This window comes from Candoia aspera, chromosome 2 (assembly GCF_035149785.1).
Source record: "Candoia aspera isolate rCanAsp1 chromosome 2, rCanAsp1.hap2, whole genome shotgun sequence".
Classification (NCBI taxonomy): Eukaryota; Metazoa; Chordata; class Lepidosauria; order Squamata; family Boidae; genus Candoia; species Candoia aspera.
Window position 1 is genome coordinate 47,795,174 of NC_086154.1, and position 24,756 is coordinate 47,819,929.

The 24,756-nt window shown below is 36.7% G+C and overlaps 1 protein-coding gene across 7 annotated transcripts in view; it reads left to right on the forward strand.

The window, feature by feature from the left end:
- Positions 1 to 2,484: 2,484 nt before the first annotated feature.
- The window catches only part of TASOR (transcription activation suppressor), an 82,084-nt gene continuing 59,812 nt past the window's right edge, over positions 2,485 to 24,756 (forward strand). For all 7 annotated transcript variants that reach the window (XR_010067088.1, XM_063291772.1, XM_063291767.1 and 4 more), the window contains exons 1-8: positions 2,485 to 2,937; positions 9,246 to 9,391; positions 11,722 to 11,814; positions 13,417 to 13,489; positions 14,421 to 14,512; positions 14,939 to 15,106; positions 19,456 to 19,577; positions 21,460 to 21,491. Coding sequence is in view for 6 of the 7 variants with exons in the window: in XM_063291772.1 (XP_063147842.1) it covers positions 2,574 to 2,937; positions 9,246 to 9,391; positions 11,722 to 11,814; positions 13,417 to 13,489; positions 14,421 to 14,512; positions 14,939 to 15,106; positions 19,456 to 19,577; positions 21,460 to 21,491 (1,090 nt within the window). In the remaining variant the exon portion in view is untranslated. The remainder of the gene's footprint in view (positions 2,938 to 9,245; positions 9,392 to 11,721; positions 11,815 to 13,416; positions 13,490 to 14,420; positions 14,513 to 14,938; positions 15,107 to 19,455; positions 19,578 to 21,459; positions 21,492 to 24,756) is intronic.

The following is a 24,756-nucleotide window of genomic DNA, read 5'->3' on the forward strand; positions in this document are numbered from 1 at the left end:
TCATCCAGTCTCCCACCTCCTTTTGGGGAAAGTGGTTGAGAAAGTGGTGGCATTACAACTCCAGAGGATTCTGGAGGAAATGGATTATCTAGACCCCTTTCAGTCAGGCCTGGATATGGGACAGAAATAACATTGGTCGCACTTATGGATGATCTCTGGCGGGAGCAGGACGGGGGTAGTGCATCCATCCTCACTCTTCTTGACTTCTCAGCGGCTTTTGATACCATCGACTATGGTATCCTTTTGGGTCGGCTCAGGGAGTTGGGGGTGGGTGGTGTAGTTCTGCGCTGGTTCACCTCCTTCCTTCAGGGCCTGTCCCAACCAGTGGTGATAGGGAATGAGAGATCTGACCCTTGACCCCCTCCTTTGTGGGGTGCCACAGGGTTTGGTTCTCTCTCCTCTCCTATTCAACATCTACATGAAACCGCTGGGCGAGATCATCCGTCACCATGGGATGAGGTATCATCAATATGCTGATGATACTCAATTGTATATCTCCATCCCGGGTGACGTGATGCTGTGACTGCCCTCTCTCAGTGCCTGGGGGCTGTAGGGGTCTGGATGGGGAACAGGCTTCAGCTGAACCCTGGTAAGATGGAGTGGCTGTGGGTTAAGGGTTCCTCTGCATCTCGGACTTTGTCATGTTTAGTTCTGGATGGGGTTGCATTGCCCCAGACAGACCTGGTGCATAAACTGGGGGTCCTCATGGACTCACAGCTCCTGCTCAAAGAGCAGGTGGCAGCCATGGCCAGAAGGGCCTTTGCATAGCTTCGTGTTGTGCACCAGTTATGCCCTTTCCTGGATTGGGAAGCCCTTCGGACAGTCACTCATGCTCGTTATCTCCCATATAGACTACTGCAATGCACTCTACGTGGGGCTACCCTTGAAGAATATCCAGAAGCTTCAGCTGGTCCAGAATGCGGCCGTGCAGGCTATTTTTGGTGCCCCCAGAAGGGCGCACATAACACCTTTGCTACGCAAACTGCATTGGATACCAGTTTGCTTCCAGGTCCAATTCAAGGTGTTGGTTATCATCTTTAAAGCCCTACATGGCATGGGACTGGGTTACCTGATGGACCGCCTCTTCCCCGTATCATCAGCCCGTCCCACCCAATCATGCAGAGAGGGCATGCTACGGACCCCGTCGATAAGAGAATTCCAACTGGTGGGGTCCAGGACGCAGGCCTTCTCTGCAGTAGCGCCCACCCTTTGGAACATCTTGCCCGCGGAGGTGAGATTAGCCCCATCGCTCCTAGCCTTCCGGAAGAAATTGAAGACCTGGCTCTGCCACCGGGCTTGGGGGAGGGAGGAGAATCGCCATACTTGGGGTTGGCTAGTGCCTTGAAGTGCCCCTCCTACATAATGACTGAAGGAGATCACAGCCATCTGGATTTTATTAGATGGGTTAGCTGAGAAATGGTTTTAGAGGGATTTTATTGGAATTTTATTGTATATTTATTGTTTTGTATTGTAAACTGCCCAGAGTCCCTCCGGTCAGAGAAGATGGGCGGTCACAAATTTGAATAAATAAATAAATAATAAATATGGCCAACAGCACACCAAGTGTGGCCCTGAAGCTGTAGAGTCAATTCAATTGCTCAAAAATATTGAGGCACCTGCAAAGTGGAGTATTAATTAGAAATCCAAATAAGCCAAGATGTCCCAGCAATTAAAAAAAGAACTTATTTTATTGAAGTCTGTAACACATACATACTACATACAGATAAGACATTCAAAACGCATGACTATCTGTGGCAATTAACATTATTTCTTTTCAATTGTAAACAGTTTGAAATACAAGTTTCATTTCTCAATTTTTGATCAATTTTCTCATTTCATGAAGTGGCATTGTATATGCTTTCATATATAATGTAAAATTGCATTATACATTATAAAGGTGGAAGCAGCTTCATAGTTCTTTCCCATGCCAAACTGCCCATCTTTCTAAACATTTGATACCAATGCATTATTTTGGGTCAGGAAGCTGGGCTAATAAAAAAACAACTGCAAAGACTAAGTTAAAACATTTTTAAGAACAAAAAACTGATAAGCATAAACTACTTCAATCGCAGCTTGAAAAAAGTAAGCACGAGGGACGAACTTCAACCAAATTGTCCACTGTTAGAACATATATAAGGAAACCTTTCCCTCCTCCTAGTTAAAGACTCAGTTAAATCACCATTTTGCGATCACACTGTGAAAAAAAGACACTATGGCCTAATTTTTTGCATACAACCAGCAAACCCGAACTTCAACGACGACCACACGCTACTTTACCGCCTCCCACGCCCTTCCACGTCCTTTGGGAAAGGGCGAGACCTGCCTCCTCAGATTTATAAGAAGCGCTGAGTGCTGATTGGCTGCGAAAAGAAGTGAGAAGCTCCTCCTCTTTCCTGACGCCCCAGCGCCATGTTATGGTGAAAGCGGGGAGGGAGAGAGCGGGAAGTGGTGGCTGGATAGGTGGAGGGTGGAGGCTCTGGGTTTGCGGACGCCGTGCATGGCGTTGAGGAAGGGGCGTCTCGCTGGGGGTCAATCGCAGGGTAGTGTTTTCCTTGACTGTGTTGGAGAGCTGAATGGCGGATGCCGTAGATATGAGTGGCGGTGAAAAAGCGCCCGAACCCTCTCAACGGGTGGATAGCAGCGGCCTCTTCGGTGGGGAGAACGGAGCTGCAGCAGCCGAAGCGGACGATTGCACACAAAATGGCGGCCGCTCTGAGAGAAGCCGAAATGATGAGGAGTCGCTGCTATGGGCTGCCGCCGTAGAGGACAGGGACTCCCCGCGGAGTGGCCACCGCAAGACTGGGCTCTCCGCGGCCCTCGAGCAGGCACAGCCCCAGCCCCTTAGTGAGGGGCTGGGGGCCTCGCTCCTCAGAGCCCCGGAAGATCTGCCTCTTAAGAAAAACTTTCAGATTCCCAGGAAGAGCAGAGAAAAGAAAGGTTGTTTCCTCGGATCCCCACCCTCACCCCCTTCCTTTTCCTTCCTCCCGCTTTCCCCCTGTCGCTCCGCATACATGGTGGCATCTCTCACCGCTGCATGCAGCTGCTGGCGGGCGTGGAGAAAGCCTCGTCCAGGCAGCCTCGCAGAGGGGCGAGCGAGAGCGATTCGGGCAAATAATTGTACCTCGCAGGCAAGAAAAGAGAGAACGAGAGAGGCTTTTGGAAAACGCAACCCGCTCGGGTTTGAAATGGCTTCGTTAGAACCGGAAGAGTCTGAATGCGATTTGGGGGGCTGGGAAAAGGCTGGATGCCGCCGCTAGTCCGATGCTCGCGGAAGAGATGGCTCTTTAGGAAGCTTGACTTGGTTCCTTCACGCTCTCTGCAATAGAGGGAAGTCCTCCGCTTAGAGGTTAGGCGGGTAACAAAGTTAAACGCGTTCACTTCCGTGAGATGCTCTAGATGAATTTCATTCTCCCTAAAAGGCGCTTTTTCTCCTTGTTTTGCGGGACGGAAGTGGTTCCGCGCCACGTGCCATTCAAAGAAAGCTTAGTTGCTCAATTCTAGCGCTCTTGGTGTCTGATCTTGCCTTGTAAATGTGGCCTTTTGTGGCAACATCTATTTTAAATCTTTTTCTTCAAAAGTGGATTATTTCTTAAATCTCAGTAAAGATAGGGAGGGGAGGGATCATCTGTTCTTAGGAAATTTATAAATACCACTGTCTAATTCTCATTCTTTGAGAAGACTCATCAACTTAAGCAGACTTAGAATAGACTTACTTATATAAGGAGAGAAAGGCAAGGTAGGTTGATTTGACCCCTTCTTGAAGCTGACATCTCTGATTTTACATATCACAGGTGAATCAAATGTTCTATTAGGTTGAGAATCTTCCTTGATTATCATCTTAAAGAATAATGGGCCAAACAGTGCCTTTTTTATTTAGTTTAAAAATCGTGATCTTGGGAATATTAGAGAAAACCAAAAGAGTAATCCAGATTCATACTCTTACACACATCTCAAAGACTTGGTTCTGTTACAAATAATCAGGCTTGAGTTCTGAAATACGGATTGTACTAGTGCCAATCTTTAATCTGTCGCCATTGCGAATTCCTTATGAGGTACAAGGATCTCTGTAGGTTCTGGAAGATACTTTTATCACTGCAACATTTGTTGCTATTTGCATTGGCCAATTCTTGTTAACTAAATGTACTTAACATTGCTTTTTGATTTAATGCTGCAGTTAATTATTTAAACAGCAATTGTCTTTTTTCTCTTAAAGATTATTCTGATTTGATCTGTATTCCAATATTGGGACAATCTTAGCTCTTGAGTTCACATCTTGACTATGGAAAATTACTGTCCCATGGCATAAAGAGATGTGCCAGCCTTCCTTTTAAATGTCTGTACAATTTGTAAATAGCCAAAGATGCTTCATGAAGGATGATCATTCTGTGATGGAATAGTTAGGGAAGATACGAAATTAGATACTTACATTTTTGGATGAAATAGAAAATATAAGCTATGATAATTATTTTTGTTCAAAATTAAGACCCTGAATTTAGAAAAGTCTTTTTAGAAAGTTTCAGATGAAAATTTCATTTCTTTGGCATCACTTACGTGTTTTCGATGGAAAATGATAATCTGGGTCAATTTGCTCTTGGGGATTTTGATGATATTTGAATCCCATATTTCAAGAAAGAAAATTTCTTCATAGATTTACCCTGGTATGGGTTTAGCTTCAGAACTGGAACCATGTAGACTATCTTGGATCTTTTGGAAGCACATTTCTATTGGTGCTACATTTTTTTTAAACACAAGAATACTGTAACATTTACATCTGTTGAACAATGTTATTTAGGATAATTTTAAATTTAGTAAGAAAAATGAACATAAATTGTAGACAAATGCTGGCCATCACCTTACCCTATTTTTTTTTAATAAAGCAATGAAGCCTAATAAACAAGAGGTGGAATATGATATTGTGGGAACCATTCTGTCCTGAGAATTGTAAAAAATGTTTGCCTCAAAAAAGAGCAAAGCAATGAAGAAACTAATAGAGGGATTATGTAATTAGTCTCTTCCCAGAGATTGATTGTGGCAAGTTAGAACTCCTTGGGGATGAATGAGAGGGAAATACAGTTTTTCTTTCAGAGGGATGAACTAGAGAATAATCCGTAAAGAGCTGAAATGTGACTTTGAAAAAAACTTCCAGGGCCAAGAATGTTTGAGACCATTTCATAGAACAGAGTGGTATCAGAAGTATCAGTTCAAACTTTAAGCCACATTAAGCGAAGACCTTCTTTAATTTTGGAGTTTTGCTGATAGTTCTATGCATTCTAATATAAGGAAGACAGTAATTAGTGCATTTTCTAGAAAAATGGTAATATATACAAAGAGCATTCCTATGAACCAGTGTTGCAACTCTGAAATTCTTGTTCTGGATGGAGTAACTTAACTAAATAGAGATTAATAGATACACTTATGAGGAAGCGGTTTGAAGTATCTGTTGAACATGAATGCTTAACATTGATTATATAGAAGGTGGGGAAAAATATTCATCAAGTTTATACCATGGCTCACTTGTTAATAGAATGTAGTATTGTATGCAAAAGCTCTTACATTAAATCTTCATCACCTTGAGATTTCATAGCCGCTTTGCAACATAAAATGCGATATCCATCATTCTGAGATTCTGGCATTCTCAGTCAGATTAGGCAGTGCTGAATTGACAAATAGTTTAGGGGTGTTCATTAGATTTTTTAATGTTCTCAGCATTCAAAAGAAACTGATTATACATAACATTCTTTCATAAAAGCCAAAAAAATAGGAAAGTTCTCATAGAATCTGGAATTTTTAAAATTATTATTCTAATTCTTTAAATTAGGAATCCAGATTACAAATCTGAGCACTCTTGTTCCATTTTGTTCAGATATCTTTTTCATTTTTTTCAGATATCTTTTTCATTTATACTACTTAGGCTGCTTCGTGTTCATTCTTTGATTTAATGAACAAGATCTTATAATTCCCCATCATTAGATTTTGTGAAAGAATTGGCGGCTTTATTGAAGATTGAAAACAATTTAAAAATAATTCTTGATCATGCAAAGACATTCTTTTCTGTGCAGGTTTCTAATATAAATATTACGTATGAAGTAAGTTGAATCAAATTTAATGCTGACCGTTGTTTATTATGCCATTGATAGAATATGTAACGGAGATTCCGTTTTTTTCATAGATACATCTTGTTTTTTCTGCAATAATTAAAACAATTATTACCAAAGACCACATATAACAGTTACAATGATACAATGTATGAATATACAGTATATAGAAAGAGGTGAAGATCTATGAAACAGTGTTTATATGCTGAAGAATAGGCAATCTGCTATCATAGACATTTCCAAACAAATGTTAGTGGCGGCTACATTTGAATCTATACACTTGGGCACAGTAACCTTGGTAGCTGTGTCCGTTGCTACAAAGAATAAATTACTTTGGTTTTTAAAGCTTAAAAGGTTAAATATTATGGAGCTTATCAGGTTTCTTTCTGAAATGCAATTTTTAAACTTGGTCATGGCTCCTTTTTTCCCTCCGCTGTTTCCTGTTCTCTTTCTAAATTGACTTCCATGAATCCCTTGATCTTGAATTTTGTGAATTTTTGAGAACATGGAAAAACAGGGGTGCCTATGCCATTGCACTGAATTGTACTATTCCTGAAAAAGGGTAAACATTCCATTTCACAGCCCACCTGCACTTCACATTGTACATTCTATCTCTTCCATATGCTACCTGTTATATAGAGAGAATTCAGAGAACCGCTGTTTTAAACTTTTAGAAGTAAAAGCCTTGTATAAGGAGATTTCTGTTGCTTCCCTTCCCCACACCTAGTGCACATACCCAGCCCTGCCCTGCCTCAATGTGGTACATGGCAAAAGAGGTGTTTTAGATTACAACTTCATTTCTGATTGTTAACCATGGTGACAGTTGTAATCTAAGATATCTGGAGCTATCACTTTGGGTATGGCTAAGAACATGCTAAGCATTCATATATCTGAAGTTTGAGAAACTGTTTAGCCAAATTACTTCATATAAATCAGTTTGACAGATAAGACAGAAATTAGGAATGAGTATTTTTAAAAATATCATTACTGTTGAGGTGAGCGTAACTCAAAAAACAAGTAATAAAAATAAAAATGGCCAGAGGTTTGAAAATTGCTAATATTTGGACTCCTTTAAGTTAATGTTAAATTTTCCCAGCATACTGAAGTCACATTGTAATTGATTAATGGTTCTAGAATTTTACTATGTAGTTGACCACAGAATGTGAACTACTGATTTTCAGTAAGTAAAATTAAAGATAATGGCTTTAAAACTGGATAAAAAGGAAGGGGGAGGGAATTAGCTAACTCCCCCTTCAATTAGACTGTTTTATAATAATTAGATTTACAATAAATAAAATACAATCAAGTTGGAATTCATACAAGCTAGTCAAATATTAAAATATTTGTTAAGGTGATAGTTAATTTTTATGGTTTGAATATTTATCAGATTTATTACCCACTGCAAGCAAATGAATTAATGGCTTGCAGTATCTTCTAGTTTTTATCTGTTTTGTTTTTATCCATTCAGTTGTGTCTGATTCTGAGAATGCTTGGACAAGTCCCTGCAGTTTTCTTGGCAAGGTTTTTCAGAAGTGGTTTGCCCTTGCCCTCTTCCTAGGGCTGAGAGAAAGTGACTGGCCCAGGGTCACCCAGCTGACTTTGTGCCTAAGGTGGGACTAGAACTCATGGTCTCCTGGTTTCTAGCCTGATGCCTTTACCACTACACCAGACTGGCTCTCATTCTAGTACATTCTAGTACTCTTCTAGTACATCAGATTAAAAAATTATGATATAGTAAAACAAAACTAAAATATATGCATATAACCAAATATGTAACAGGCAAAAACCACTAAAAACAGCAATAAGTAAAACAAATAAATAGATTGTAACAGAAACAAACACTTCTGATAAGTTTATGAAAAGCTATTAAAGTGTAAGCTAATAGTATCTCAAGAGGAAGAGTATTCCACAAAGGAAACACAGCAAGAAGAAAGCAGTGCCTGCAAGCTGCCATTCCTTTCTCATGAAAGTGGGGGAACATTAAAAACGTTTTTCTGGGAAGGATTGAGACTGGTTGGGAATGCATTTGAATATAATATCCAAACCATATTTATTTCTGTGATAAAATGTTTCCTTTTAACTACTCCTGGCTCCTAGAAAACTGCTCAGATATTTATGCAGTATGTATAATAAGCATGATTTGTTTACTTAATTGAGTGTGAGTCAAACATGGTAAATAAAATCACCATTGATTTGAGAGAAGTAGAAAAGTGTTTGGAACATTATCTGGTCCTAGAAAAGTCAATGACATTATTTTGGATTTAATTTTTTTTTTTAAGTTGAATCTGATTAGTTCTTGGATGTAAGAACATCAGAAAATTCAGAGCTATAGAGTAGATGGGGAAGTTGAAAAACATCCTGGAAGAAAGCAATAATGATTGATGCAAGGAATTAAATTTAATCAGCAGGAGTCAAACTCTACTCAAGGGAGTCTCTTTTTTTACAATTTATTCATAGGAATAATTGATTGTATCAGTGTTAATGCTGCAAAATAGTTTTCCAATCCATTTAATAGTTGCTGCATTGGAACTATTCCATACTGCAAAAATATTTGCAATATGTTGGAGTTCTTAACATTAAGAGTTCTTGTTTGTAGCAGTATACCAGGATTGTTGGGTAAGCCTGATTGGTTGGATAGAAGCAGCATGTTTGTGCATTGCTCCACTGTTTTATGAATAAATAACACAATCCAGAAATAGAATGTTTGCTGAACCTAGTATATTGGTTTGATACTCCAAAACAATCCAAAATGTATAAGCCAAGAACAAAGTCTAGTTTTTACTAAGAACTTATTAAGAAGATCCAGAAGGTTCAGTCACACAATGGGAAGAATAAAGGAACAAGTAAACTATTTGCATTAACATGTTATTTTGCAGTAAGCCAGGCTAAACCAACAATTCTGGTTTATTATTTTGAATAATGGTGTAGGAGAAGCAGCTTTTCACCTAAGCACCTCATGCTTTTCTATGCTATTAGGATAATAGATTTCAGATTTACTAACTCACCTTTTAACCCACTCCTTTTATCTTTACCTTAGAGTTTTACAGATAGAATGTTTTATGTTTTAGTTTCTAAAGTTTTATAAGTTTTAATAAGCACCAGGAGTGACCATTTCCTATTGAGGAAATGATAATTTTTCTATCTCTCTAGCTCTTTTTCAGCCCATAACAAAAGAAACTCGTGAATTTGAAGACATTGTGAACATTTTGCATTCATCATACTTAGATATCCTTTCAAAGGACAGATTCACATACAAAAAAGCCAGTTTTGTTCATAGTGAACTGTTGGAAAAGGAGGTGAGTATATATTATCAATGTACATAATTAAGTGCTATGCATGCAGCAACTTCAGATATATCCAGGGAGTACTGGAAAAGCTCCTGCCTGAAACCAGTAGAGCTTAGTTAGATGATTGAAGTTATGATGGTATGCTTTAGTAATGTAAAAGTAAAGCAAACGTTATAAAAATGTATTTCCATTCTGAAACTTTTAGTTTTAGTATTGTATATATTGAAGAGAGCCAGTTTGGTATAGTGGTTAAGGTATCATGCCTTAGGCATGAAGCCATCTGGGTGACTTTGGGCCAGCCACTCTCCCTTAGCCCTAGGAAGGAGGCAATGGCAAACCATTTCTGAAAAAACCTTGCCAAGAAAATTGCAGGGACTAGTCCAGGCAGTTGCCAGGAGTCAACACTGACTCAAAGGCACAAACACATGCATACATATTGAAAGGATACATGAAATGGAAGCTTATTCTTGTCATTGCAATTAAAAAGTAGTCCTAATTTTTTAAAAAATTGTTTTATTATATTGTTACAAGATATACATAATATATTATTTTGATGCAGTGGTATTTATATAGTGTTGACTAGAGGTTATTAACACTCTAATGTTAATAATTTAGACCAATAAAAATTAAAAAAATCAGTATTAACTACAATTTAAAATGTTGATGTTAATAAGCATAGGATTATTTAGCTTTTACATCTGAAGCTGAATATAACATTAATAAGCAGCTGCAGATTATATCGAAATATTTGTTAAACAATAAAAGTTTCAGTTTTAAGTTGATTACTTAATATTAAGGTCTCCACTGTACTGTTACTTAAAAAAATACTCCTAATTTTGTTTTTTGTATATCAATCTTTATTCTTACGGTCACAGACCAGAATTACAAATAAAAAAAATACATTGAAATGCGTTGAAATACATTAAATGAAATGAACAAAGCATGATAATATATGTAATGTATATGTAATATTGTCAAAAATAATAAATTGTAAATTATGTTTATATACATACATGTACATATGTGTGTGTATACTTAAAGTTGATAAGAGCTACATAAATATATATAGGAGCTGGAAATTAAAGTGCTGAAGTTTTATGTGTACAATGCAACTTTTTATATTCTAGTTCTAACATGAATAATACTTTATTCCCCATAGGAGTATGTAAGATGTATATTGTGTAAATATTCAGTTCATACGCACAGTTGTAGATTGTCATTTTAGGTATAGAATTTTGAGTATCGAGTAACAGACTTGCACGTATTTATTTATTTATTTATTTTTCAAATTATTATCACCGCCCATCTCCCCCAAAAGGGGGACTCTGGGCAGTTTACAATAAAATTAACAATTAAAACCATAAAACATAAAATACAGTACAAACAGCCAAATATAAATATAAATAAAATAAGTATAAAATCCAAGTAGCGATGAAATCTGGTTCAGTGGGAAGGGCTCTACAGTGCCAGCCACCCCCAGGGAGAACTATTGCCCTTCCCATGCTGGCGAGGCGGCAGAGCCAGGTCTTCAAATTCTTCCGGAAGACTGGGAGCGAAGGGGCCTGCCTCACCTCTGGGGGCAGAATGTTCCAGAGGGTGGACGCCACTGCAGAGAAGGCCGACCTCCTGGACTCCGCCAAGTGGAATTTCCTTACTGATGGGGTCCTCTCTGCATGACTGGGTGGGATGGGTCGATGTCATGGGGATGAGATGGTCCCTCAGGTAGCCTGGCCCCTGAGTTGCATGAGAATGGCAATTTATTTGCAAAAAAAAGTATTTTGCTTCCCCATGCCTTCCTTTCAGAAGCTTGGAGTACCTCTACATCACAGTTCCACAGCATATGCTGCTTAGGTGAATGTCTGAATGTTACGGGTGGGATGTTGGGGACAGGATGCCCACATTTCGGTAACAAAGAGGACAGATTTTTTTTCATATATTCTGAAATGTTTTCTATCCCACTTTTGCCTCTCAAAAGAGGCTATATATCAAAGAGACTTTATTATAAAGGTAAAACTAGAACATAATAATAGCATATTACAAATGCAAATGATGTACAGCCTTCCATTCAAGCATGCTTTTCAATCTAACTTACCTTCTTTATGTCTGTGTTCATCAGTCCTGAGTTCAGTCTGCTATAGTTAAACAAAGACTCAAATGTTATGTACAATTAAAAAGTAAATTTTGAATAAGCATTTTAGTAACTTTTTCAAGTCCCAAAATATGTGTATCTTTTGTCACTTTCTTTACCTTTCTGCAAGATTTATGGTGGTTTAGTGTAGACTATTAACTTTAAATGTGCTATTTTTTGTTCAATATATTGATATTTTGTCTTTTGAAAGTTCATAGAGAAACGAAAAGAATTGAAACAAGATGGCAGATCAGAAAAAGAGCTTGCTGAGGCGTATGCATTTCTAAAGGTTGATCGTTCATTGGTAAGAATGTGATTTTTGTGAAGTAACTTCAAAAGTATCACTTGTTGGCCTTCTCCCCCAAGTCAACAGAGTTGAATCATAAAAGAAAATAAACGAACTGCGTATCTGGAAGAATGTTGTTAAGCAAATTCTTAATGTTGAGAAGTTAATGTTATATACTTGCCTCTATAAAAGATAAACGTGAGGATGCAGAAGATTGATAGGTAGCAGCCAGGCAAAACCTTATTGCTGCATGATCCTTTCCTTCATTGGAAGGTTTTGTAAGTTTGTGCCTCTGAAATAAAGTATGGAATTAGGCAGAATCTGCTTGTCACTTCAGTTTGGAGCAGGGTGAGAGATTTTTTGAGGCAAAAATGATCCCCTACATCTTTTATCTGTGTGGAGCTTGTGAGGTAGGGGTTAGTATGTTGGCTGTTTGTTTGCTTGTACTTGGAGTGACTACAGAGTACGAGGGCTGTGCAGATTCTTTGAAAGAGATGTTTTAGAGCATGTGGTAATGTAGAATTAAGCCCTTGTTTTTAATTGTTAATGCAGCCACATCTTTCCATGTTCTGGTGGGTGCTCTCTCCATATGCATGTCACTTTACTTCAGCATATAGAAATAGCTGAAGACTGCTTCTGAACAGGTGTGCAAATCTTGAAGAAGATGCTGCTGTTTTCATTATTTGAAAACGAGTGCATTTGTGTGGTCCCACACTTTTTAAAGCACCATTTTGAAGGATTTGCACTGCCTTACTACTAAGCAGGAAGGCAAAGCCAGATATGTCCATCTCCAATATCCAACAAGGAAGATGAAGGGAAGTTTTAATTATCTTGCTTTGCCATTGCAACTACTAAAATACTGGGAGTGCCTAACAAGTGCAAAGACAAGATTTTGTTTCTGTAATATTATGGTGAAAGAGGTTGTCCTCAAACTCTCTTGATCCAAACATTGATGGCTTCTGACATTTTTGTTCTTTGAGCATTTTAAAAGTTATTAAACATTCTGTGCCAATCAGTGCTGGAACTTTAATACAGTAAATCTTGGTTTACCAGACTTGGGATTTAATGGACCGAAATTTGAATTGCAGCTGATGAACAAGAGGAAATGCAAGTCACAGGCATTTGAGTGCCAGTACTTTGATTGAAGGTGACTTTCGCAAACCATAAGAATGATGAATCTTTAGCATTTCGATCTGCTGTGCTTATGGTTGCTGGGGACACCTTCAATTGTGCTGGTGTTTGAATGCCTGCAGCTCTTGCTCCTCAGCCGTGACTTGAATGTCCTACCCCCTTTTTTGGTATGAGTGTGTTTTGGGTCTTAAAAAATCTGCTTCACCATATAATGGACATTAATCTTAAAAGGACAATCCTTTCCCCATTCATCCATTAAATCAAGGGATTACTGTAACTAAAAATGTACTGTGTAAGGTTAACATGCAACTAATTGGAACTGTATGTTTTCTAAAACCATCTGTCCTAATAAAATTATTTCAAAAGATAGTTTGTAGCAAAACAACAACCCCCCCATATTAAAGACTAATATGATTATAGCAATTGGTCAATCATTATGGTTTGACAAAACTGCATGGTTTTGGTACATTAAATAATGTTTAATTTCAGGTGCAAAATATATGTGAAAATGGCTTACTGGTGGGCCATTCCAAGATAACAGTTCTTGGCAGTCCTTCCATGGGTAACTATGTCTTTCTTTGTTGTTAAATATGTGGCAACTAGAAATAATTTCTTTGTTGTTAAATATGTGGCAACTAGAAATAATAAGGCAGATGGCGTATTATTTCTGATTAATACATTTTTAACCATATTTATCTGTCTTTCCATCTTGGATAGTCAACCTTATGGTAAGTTTAGTGTAGGTGCAAAGAACATCAACTTTGTCCAGCTGACCTACCCATAATTTCTGAATTTGTTACCAGCCTGACTTGTTCATTTTCTGCTTTAATCTGAATAACTTCTCTCTTATCATAAAGAGAATTCTTATAGTAATAAAAAAAACTTTGGTGACTCATAATTGGTTTTATCACACATAAATATTAAATGATTTGATTACTTCCAGACTTATTAAGGAAGTGGATGACATATGTATGTGTTTTCTAAATAAGTTTTTTTTTCCTAAATTAAATATGTAACTGTTGCTACTTGTTTGGGTGGAGTTTCAGTAGCTTCGTGGAATGTTTTAGGATAGAATATAGTGTCAGGGTTGTTAATCATCACTTTAGAGTGGATTTTGAAAATGTGTTGAGGAATATGAAGACATTTGTCTGTGCTTTAAGAGGACATCCCCCTTTGTGTCCTCTTAAAACACAGACAGATGTCTTCATATTCTTCAACACACTTTAAAAATCCACTCTAAAGAGATGATTAATAACCCTCCCTCTCCTAGCACACATACTTAGTTTGCTTGGGATGCAGAAAATAGTGCAAATACACCACTATTCTGTCATTGGAAACAGCTTCTGCTATTGGAAACATACGATTGGATTATGTCTGTACTTTATATTGAAAGTACATTATGTGGTAATGGCCATTTTGACATTTCTTATATATTTCAAGAAAATGGTTATGTAAATGTCATTTGTTGACACACTTTTTTTCACATCTTACAGGTGTATATCTTTCCAGGTATGCTGACTTGTTACAGGCTAATCCTCTGGATGCTAGTGCAACTGGTGATATTATTATTTTTAAAGTAATAAAGGTAAGTTTTTGGATTTCACTTAAGTTTGTTAAGGGTTCATCTTATGTCTTAAGGAGAAATAATAACAACTGTTAAAAGCACTGATGATGTTCCCTAGTTGGGTAATTAAACATATGCAAGCAACCAGCTAAGCTCAGAGAGCACCAAGGACTCCACAGTTCAACCCTAAGCTACATTTATCCTCTTCTATTGGAAACATCAGTTATTAAGTGATGTATAACTTAATTCCATACAATTAAAAAGAGCACTGGTGATTTAGACAGTATTAATACCATTTCAGATGAAATCTAGTTGAATCATCTTTGACTTACTGATTAAATGAACTATACTGTTTTATAGTGTTGTGTGTGACTTTATAGGATGGAAAAGATTGTGAGCTTGCATTGTGCCTGGTATAATTTTAATAACCATTTCCTAATATTTTAGGGAAAAATGAAGACGATATATGATAAATATGATAACCAGACAGTAAATGTAATGGACTCAGCTGTTAAAAATGCATTAGATCCTACACCAAAACATGAATGCCATGTTTCAAAAACTGCAAACAAAATTACATCCAGCCGTAATTACAGAGCATATGAACGTACACAGGTAAAAAATAATATTTGAAAATATTTATATGCTTTCTCTAATTTCCTAATTGTTTAATGTAGTAATAGAAAAGTACCTTCTAATTTGTGAGACTTGGGCAACAGTATGTTGGATTGTGTGGTACCCTATAGATTAGAAATCCTGACTTTACAGTATTTATCTTGACTTTATAGCATGTGTTCTTGGAGTAAAACTGGGCTGTGGTTGTACTGGTGGCATATTGGCAAAAATGTGCCACAATAGATTGATACTGTCCTTTCTGTTAGCTGGGACTGTTGCATATATACAGCTAGGTCTCATAATCTAGACTATTTCTCTGTCTTACTAAAAAGTGTTATGTGAAAGCCTCAGTTGACTGAAGAGCCCAACTGATGATGACTATAGCATGTGGAAGGTTGCAGCTTGGAATGCAAGAAGAGTAAAAAGTAAAGTGCAAAAATGAAATGAAAGAAAAATAGATAAGTTATAAATGTGAAACTAAGAAAATGGAAGGATGTAATAGATGTGAAAAAAGTTAGGATGATCTTGTGGGCTGAAGTCGATGAATAAGTGAAGTGAAAGTGGAGGGTTGCTTATGAATGAAAGGGTTGAAATATGTATCAGAAAATATGGATTGGTGTCATATGGTTGTAGATTGTGTGTTATGCTCCAGTGAGGTGATAATGAAAGAGGTGAGTTTGGGGGAAAACTGTTCACCATTCCAAGTAATTGCTGTTCAGGGAAAAATTTGAGACAATTTATTGGGCCATTTGGAGATCTGAGAATGAATGAGGATGGTGACTGGTGAATACCTGCTTAGAAAAGGTTCTGCTTATTCTGAATGCATGATTTAAGCAAGGCTATTCAAGTGTACACATGGAAAAGGAGTAACTCAAAAAGGATGATTTGATTGTTTATTTTAAAAGGTTGAGAGAATCAGTAAAAGATGCAGAGATTGCGAGAGGTTCTAAATGTGCAGCAGACTGTTTTTTGGTAGTATCAAGAGTGGGTTTTGAGAAAATGCAGTCATGAAAGATCAGGAAAGAAGAAAGAAACGAGGCTGATAGAATGACTGGAGGATGAAGAAGTATGAGTCCTGTATGAAAAACTACTAGAAGATAATTTCCCCACAAAATGAATGGAAAATGGATAGATGAAAAGAGATGTGGAAGCTATTTGGGACAGTAATTCCAAGTGAAAAGAATTACGTTACACAAATATGTAGTTACACTTACAGGAACTACTGTATGAAAAAGGATGCTTTGTGCAGCAGTGAAGTGAAAAGGTTGAAAATGAGTAACAGTACATATAAGTGAATGATTGCTACAGAAGATAAAGATGAGAAAAAGAGATCATATATACAGAGAATAAGGAATGGTTAAGAATAAAAGAGGCAGAGAAAATGCTGAGTGATTTTGATGTAAATTTTTAAAATTTGCTTTGGAAATGGGTAAAAGGGGGTAAAAAGGGAGCCTGCAACAGAATGATTGGAATTAAAAATAAATGTGTGAGATTATTAAGATGAAACTGAAGTGCGAAAATGCTGGAAGAAGTATTTTAGACATTTGTATGGGAATGATAGTGATATGTCAAAGAGTGGAATTGAAATTAATTCTGTAAATATTAGTGTCCAAGAAAAGAATGGCGATAGCAGAAGTCAGATGCTGTAATAATGTTGAAAAATGGAAGGCAGCAAGTATAGATAGCGTAACTGAAGAAATGTTGAAATTTGAATGTGGTTGCTTATGGAGCAGCTGTACTACTTGGAATACATTGAACCCTGGGTCTGTGCCTGAGAAATGGAATAAATCCACCTGACATACAACTAATCAATACAGAAAGAAAGGTAAAACGAAAAGAATTTTACGAAAACGGAAAAAAAAATGTGTAAAACCTACAAATTTCACAAATTTTATTTTGTGAAATTGCCTAGGAAGTGTTTGGCAGAGTTATGAAATGGTACAAAGGTGACAGTGGCCAACATTTGGGAAATACACTGTGGCTTTATGCTGGGAAATATGTGTGAAGATCTTTATTCATCAGAAGGTTGTTGAGAAATGTATGAATGTGAGGAAGAAGGAACATGTACAGTGGTGCTTAAAAGTTTGTGAACCCTTTTGAACTTTCTATATTTCTGCATAAATATGATCTAAAACATTATCTGTTCTCCATACATAATAAAACTAAATAAAAAGAACCCAGTTAAACAAATGAGTCAAATAAATATTTATTCATTTAGTTATTGAGGAAAATTATCCAAAGCTACATATTTATGTGTGACAAAAGTATGTGGACCTTTAGAATTATCAATTTATTTGAAGGGGAAATTAGAATCAGGTGTTTCAATCAACACTGCATTCCAGCATAAGAACCTTATCCCACCTATGAAATATGGTGGTGGCAGTATCATGGTTTGGGCCTGCTTTGCTGCCTGGGGACCAGGACAGCTTGCTATCATTGATAGAACTATGAATTCTACCAGCCAATTCTACAGGAAAATGTCAGGCTGTCTGTCCATGAACTGAAGCTCAAGACAAAGTGGGTCATAGAGCAAGACAATGACTCAAAACACAAGTACGACTTCTGTACAATCAAAGAATGGTTAAAGCAGAGGAAAAGTAATGTTTTGGAATGGCCAAGTCAAAGTCCTGACCTTAATCTGTGGAAGGTGGGCAGTTCATGTGAGGGAGCCTACCACCATCCCTGAGTTGAAGTTGTTCTATAAGAAGGAATGGGCTAAAATTCTTCCAAGCCAATGTGCAGGACTGATCAACAGTTATGGGAAACGTTTAGTTGCAGTTATTGCTGCCCAAGTGGGAGGCACACCAGTTACTGAAAGCAAAGGTTCACATACGTTTGCTACACCCAAATATGTAGCTTTGAATAATTTTCCTCAATAAATCAATTGTGTGGAGAACAGATGGTGTTTTAGGTAATATTTATGCAGAAGTATTGAAAATTCAAGAGTTCACAAACATTTAAGTGTATCTTGATTTAAAGAGAGCAGGTAATTAAGTTGAATAGGCTTGAATTATGAAATTGTATGACTATCAAGTTGAAGGTTGGGTGCTGACAGCAGATAGTGGAAGGAAAACATGCTTGAGAATAAATTGAGTGCTCAGTGAATGGTTTTACATTGAACAAGGAATAAAACAATACTCGGTTGTATTTATGGATAAATGCATAAAGAAATCTTACGGTGTCACTAGAATTGTGTTGGTTGGGAATATGAATGTATGTACTTTTTTGTTTGCAAAAACTGCCATGTTACTAGCTGAGAACTCAAATGATTTGGAGCAAATGGATTTTAAGATGCAGTGAGAAGAGTACGGATCTGAAAATTAATGTATCAAAGACCAAAGTGGTTGCATTTAACAGAAAAATGGAATGAAGAATTGCAACTTACATACTAAAAAACTAGCAAGCAGATGAATTGTGTATCTTGGTAAAATGTTTACTAATGATGGGAAAATGGATGAAGAAATTTGATCATATGCAGATGTTGATAGAAAGGTTGTAGAAAGTATGTGGTCTGTTGTGAGGAATAATGTTTGTCTATCAATGAGAAAAATAGTTGTGTATAAGATTGTACTTCTACCCATTTTGTTACTTGGAAATGGGAATTAGGTATGTCAGGAGAAACATAAAAATAAGTTTCATACAATGGAAGTATGTTAATTAAGAGTCTGTGGGAAAATAAGAGACAAGGGCAAGAATTTGAGGTGCTAAATTCAAATACAAAGGTGAATGACCAGTACGAATGAAGAATATTCAGGTGGCTTGGCTGGAAAGAATGAATGATTGAATTGCAAAACAATATATGAAGGAAAAGTTAATTGGTGTAAAGGAATGGAAAAACTAAGAAAGTTATGGTTGGGAATGGACCTGATAGATTCTCAAAAAGAGAAAAATGAGTCGTTCAAAGAACAAAATACAATTTATGAAGTGATATGGTGGAAGCAAGAATCATCTGCATTAATAAAATTATGGAAAGTCTACTAAATGAGTTGGTGCAAATTAGATTTAGGTGTATTTTCTCTTTTCTCATGGCTTTGACTTAACTATTTCCTACTCCTTTTCTGCACTGTGAATAATCTTGCTTACTTTAAAGGTTATAGTGTGATTGCTATGTATGTATATATGATTCCACTGAATTTGTATAATTGAGCATATTTCTAAATTATTTTACAGAGATGTGTTTGGCAAATTGTTTTTTGTTCCCAACATTGCTTTTATTATATCAGCACTGGGGTAAATTTCAGCAAAACTAGAACTATATTTCACCTAATTGCGTTTGAGACCCAGTAAATTTCAGACAAAGTTGTGGATATATGCAAAGTCAAACTTGTTTGTTATGGATTTGTTTCCAGTATTATTTCTATGAATATCACTTTCATGAGATCAGGCAAAGACCAAGACATGTGTGCCCATATGCTGTTGTATCGTTTTTGTACAAGGATGAAAAAATGCAAAAGTACTTGCCTCAAGTAAGGTGAGTGAAGGCTTTACTTATATTTTTAAAAGTATTATTTAATACGATTTATATTTAATCTAACCATTTATATGCTATTCACATCCCTTACACTCTGTTAAAGCAGCAAGTAGTACTTGTGTAAACAAGTAGGTTTTAAATTCTCCCTAAACTGGAGCTTCCTTCGGCTGTAAAAGCAATTTGCTCTACAACATGGAAAGAGCCAAATTCAGGTTTTTGCAGCCATTAGCCTGCAAATCATGCCAATAATATCAGCTGCAACATACATCTGAGAGAGATACTTTTATGCCTAGTACTAAATGAAGACAATGTTGGTCTTTCTATAATTTCTGGGGTATAACATTGTAATAGGCTCAAATATCAGTTTTGGTTTTTTATGGGTAAAATATATGTAAGTTAATTTTTTTTTTTCCCTGAAAAAAATGGTGCTTATTTTCATGTTCCTTAGCTATGCTTAACATCAGCCCACTGGTATTTTAGTGTGTCCCAATCTCTGATCACAGAATACCCTGAAAGGCTCCCTCACAATTCTCAGTTGCTTTCTTTTTCTGCCCCACCCCAGTAATTCAAATCAGTTAAGGTGCTGCTGTTAAATGTATTTCAGGGCTTTGGTTCAGATGGCAATGATCTTCAGATATTGCTTGATTCATATTTACAGTGCCAAAATTAAAACCTTTTGACTACTTGTCATAGAAATTGACGAAGGCATTTTATTTTAAGGGAGAAAGTAATTGTTGGAAACACTGCAAACTTCAAAATCTTCAGCAAAATATTGACAAACTATTTAAGATGTAATAAACAAGTTTATCGGCCAAGAAATAGAAACAGGAGGCCTTCAAAACCCTAACTATAATCCTTAACGTGTCCTGGGAAATGAAGACACTTAAAATTGCAGTAAAATGATAATTTAGCTACCAAATGAGAGATAGCTTCCCATTAATAGAATCCCTGGTGGCCTCAGTTTGGCTTAATGAAGTTCAGGTTATATAAATTTGCTGGATAAGTGGTTGAGATTCTTGGAATATTAGTTTGGAACGTCCCTGTGAAAGAGATAATTCATTTTATTTCATCAACATATTTAATGCTTCATGATTAATTTATTCTGTGTATTAGGGGTGGTACTATCCAGAGGATTTTATGCATGCTCTTGTTGTGTATTCCATAGTTTCCCTTTGGGATTTGTTGCTTTGCTGAAATTCTAAGAAATAATAAGTTGGATATATTTTGATATTAATGAGGGACATTTAGATTTTATTTATTTATTTGCTTAGCCTAGGGGAGGTACTTGTTGCAGCAACCAATTGACCAACAACTGACAAGCCGGATTTAAGAAAAATGAACATTCTTGCTGAGCTTACGAATGGAAGATAAATTATAAATGCAGATGATAACAACAACAACAAGAAGGGAATAAACAAGGGAGAATGAAAGTTTGAGACATCCTCAAGGTTTACAGTTTTGGGGTGGTCTTGTTAATTTGGTTGACCCCTCATTAATCTTTTCTAATAGGCTGGTAGGAAGAAAGCGTTTTGGTTTCAGCTGATGCCTGGCAGAGAAACAAGAAATACTGTCCTTTCCTGCAGGTGACTTGGCTGCGGTGTTAAAAAATGCATAGCTTTAACAAGTAGCTTTAACCAAGAAACCTCCACTACCCCCATATTGTTTTGAAAGATATGGAAGAAGTTGAAGGGCTGTGGATGGTCAGTGAACTATTGAAGTCCTATACAGCTCCGAATATCATTCTTCCTTCCATTCTTCTCTATATGAAAAACTGTTCTATAAATTGCATGCAGTTATGCTGTAAAATCACGATTTTATTACATGCAGTAAAAATGCACTGTCTGCATTTTTAAAATTCTAATTGTATTTATTTTGCTTGTAGATCAAAGACTTCTAATATGGATAAGAATACTGGTAAGAATTGAATTACTAAATAAAGTTGTTGGTATTATCAATTTGTGTATGGGTAGTCCTCTCAGCAACCATTTGAATTTATGACAGCGCTGAAAAAGTAGATTTATGACTGTTCCTTGAACTTAAAGCCATTGCAGTGTCCCCACAGTTACATAAATGTGATTGGTGTGCTTCACAACTGGTGTGCATTTATGATGGTCACAGTGTCCTGTGGTCATGTGATCACCATTTGCGACCTTCACAGCCAGTTTCCAACAGGGAAAGTCAATGGGGAAGCGAGCAGTAAGTAGCAAATTGCGGTCATGTGATATCATGCTTAACCGCAGCAGAACTGATACAAGTCAGGTGCAGTCATGTGATGTTTCACTTAACAACTGCACCGCTTAGCAGTGGAGTTGCTGGTCCCAATTGAGGTTGTTAAGTGAGGACTACCTGTAGGTGTGATGTCCTTTCTACAAAGGAATGGATGCTCTTCTGTTTTATTTTTTTATTTTTATTTTTATTTTTATTTATATATATATATATATATCTTCCATAAAACAATTCTTTTCTAGTTAGAATTAATCTATTAAGAATTTTAAAGATGGGTCTGTATTCTGGGCTACCACAGATAAGGCTTTCTGTTAGAACATTCTTCTGTTGAAAGGTAGGAAAACAGAGTGGGGTTTTGCTGACACATTTCACAGAACTTCTCTGTGTTCACAGAACTGGGGGACTTCAATAAAATAAGGAGTCTTTCATTAATTTGAAAAATACAAATAAAAACAAGTAATAATTACAAGTAGTAATTTGTTATAAGCTGCTCAGAATCGTTTTCGAGATGGTCAGTGGAAAAATATAATAAATAAATACGTACGTACGTACGGAGAGCTGAATTAGGCTTGAAGGCTAAATCTAATTCATTGAACTGACTGAATAAACTGGAGATTGTTGGAGGATAGGGCTTAACAGAGTAACACCAGATTTGTGATGTTATTTATTTTTCTGTGACATCTCTCCTTGCACCTTCTGATTAAGGAAGGTTTCTTTGTTGATACCTTATTCTACCCACAGATGCAGATACAGGTAAAGTAGAGCCTGTTTTTTGCTGGTGCTTTTGCAGAAACAGTAGCAGGTTTGGTTGGTATTCAGCTTCACATGTGCTTTGCTCTTCTTAAGTGAGAAATGTAAAAAGCAGAATTAATCTTATAAATGCCTTGGCAAGGGGATAGTCTGGTTTATTGAACTAGATTAGGTCTGCAGGCCAGAGTTCACTGTGCATGATTTAAATTGTAGAAAGAAATCACTTAATACCAGATAGGAATATTGTATTTCAGAGATACAGTCTCAAACTCCATGGTCACATATGGTCTCCTAAGCCTTTTCCTCTGAGTTCCCTAAAAATTCTCATATGACAGAAGGTGAAAATTATTAAATAGATGACTACACAGTAATATTCACTATATTGTATTTAAGTTTTATTACAATTGATTGCAAATAAAACAATTAGAATGTGAAATTTTGGGAAATGTTAAAACAATGGAAAAGTATTCAATCTTCCCCCATTTACTCTCCCAGAAAAAAAATGGAAAACTTAAGAAAATTTGAAATAAATATTTGAAACCCTCTACAGATATAAAGTCATTTTATTATTTTGAGTTGCATAGTGAGTGGGTGGCCATACAAATTGAAATAAATATTATATATGGTAGGAGTGTATGCAAAACAGAAAAGGTGATTCATTTTGAACACAGTGCAAACTCATTGTGTCCTGGACATTTTACCAAGCGACTCTACTTTGCTTGCAGTTAGCAGAAAGAAAATCCAGAATGTTTTATTCCAGGTTTCTGCTGAAATAAAACCTGCAAGAATCTGGAATGATTTTACAGGGCGATTGCACCAAGGTTGGCACATATCAACTTTGAGATGCTGAACTCTGGAATGTATCATGTTTTATTTTTGCCTGTTTAGGACATAGAGTCAGGCAGAAATGTAAAAAAGTGGAGGAAACTATCAACTTTGTAATAAATTTTAAAAAATATATCAGACAACTATAGAACAGACACATTTTTGGAGAAGAGTTTGGGAACAAGGTTCCAAAATTCTATCTTTTTTTCTTTTAAGAATCATCATATTTCTAAACAGAAACAAATTGAATTATTGCCCTGGCTACAGATTCCTGCTTTTTGGAGTGTGTCTGCTAAGATATAACTTGAAGATTGTGCTTCCTGATTTTACGTCCAGAAGCACTCTTTGGCCATAACTACTTTGAAAGAAACAAAAAATATTTGCATCAAATTTCTTGATTTGCCTGATTATGAAGTTGTTCTTCATTGCAAAATGGCTTAAGGAAAAAAGGCAGGAAAGAGGGTATTTTTACCAAATGGCTTATGTATTAATTGTAACCAACTGAAGAAACTAGCCATCTCTATTATTGCAGTTAGACTTTCCCTATAATTTCTGAGGACCAGGGAGGGAGCCAGAAGCCCCTTGAAATCAAAACACAGCATGCTGCTTCTCTAGGGGCTCAGAAAGAAAAAAAAAGTCAGAAGAGTTCTCTAGAAGGGAACTTCCTCTTTCTGCCCAACCCATTCTTAGATTGGACTTAGTGTTCTAATCAGATCTCTCAAACCTTGACTCTGAGGAAGCAGCAAACTAAAAAGTCTGCTAAAGAGGGGGTAGGAAGTTTTGGCACTTTTTGGTTTCCTCAGAGCTCATGCCTCTCTGTTTGTGTAGGGGAGAGGTCTGTCTCAATTAGCATTTTGATATAAGGAGGCAGAATTGCCAACATTTGCAATAACATCCCCTGTACCAAGGATTTTATGGCCTTTCCTACTGAACATAGAGATGTCCATATTGTCAAGGAACCTAGGTAACATTGAGGCCTTTACAGAATCATCTTCATCACCAAGTTTCCATCAGAGGGAGGCGTAGGAAGCAGGCCCCAAAAACAAGAATTTGGGAGTAGGTTTTGCGTGGGGTTAGTAGCACTCAGTTTTTGATCCTACTGTTCTGGTTTTCTCTAAGAAGAGTAATGAAACTCTGTCCTGCCTTGTCCCTATAAAAATGCCTCTTTGGATTTACTACTATTTTTGCTTTGAAATTCTGTCTTAATCCTGAGATGTAAAGTTGGTGGAATAATTATACATAGGTGGTAGTTTCTCCTTATGTTTTATATGTCCATTGGGAATAAATGCAAGTGAGTCAGAGACTGTGGATCTGTTTCAGTTGACTAGATGTCTTAACACTGTTGAGATGGCTGAGGGTTACTGAGAGAGCTGCCACA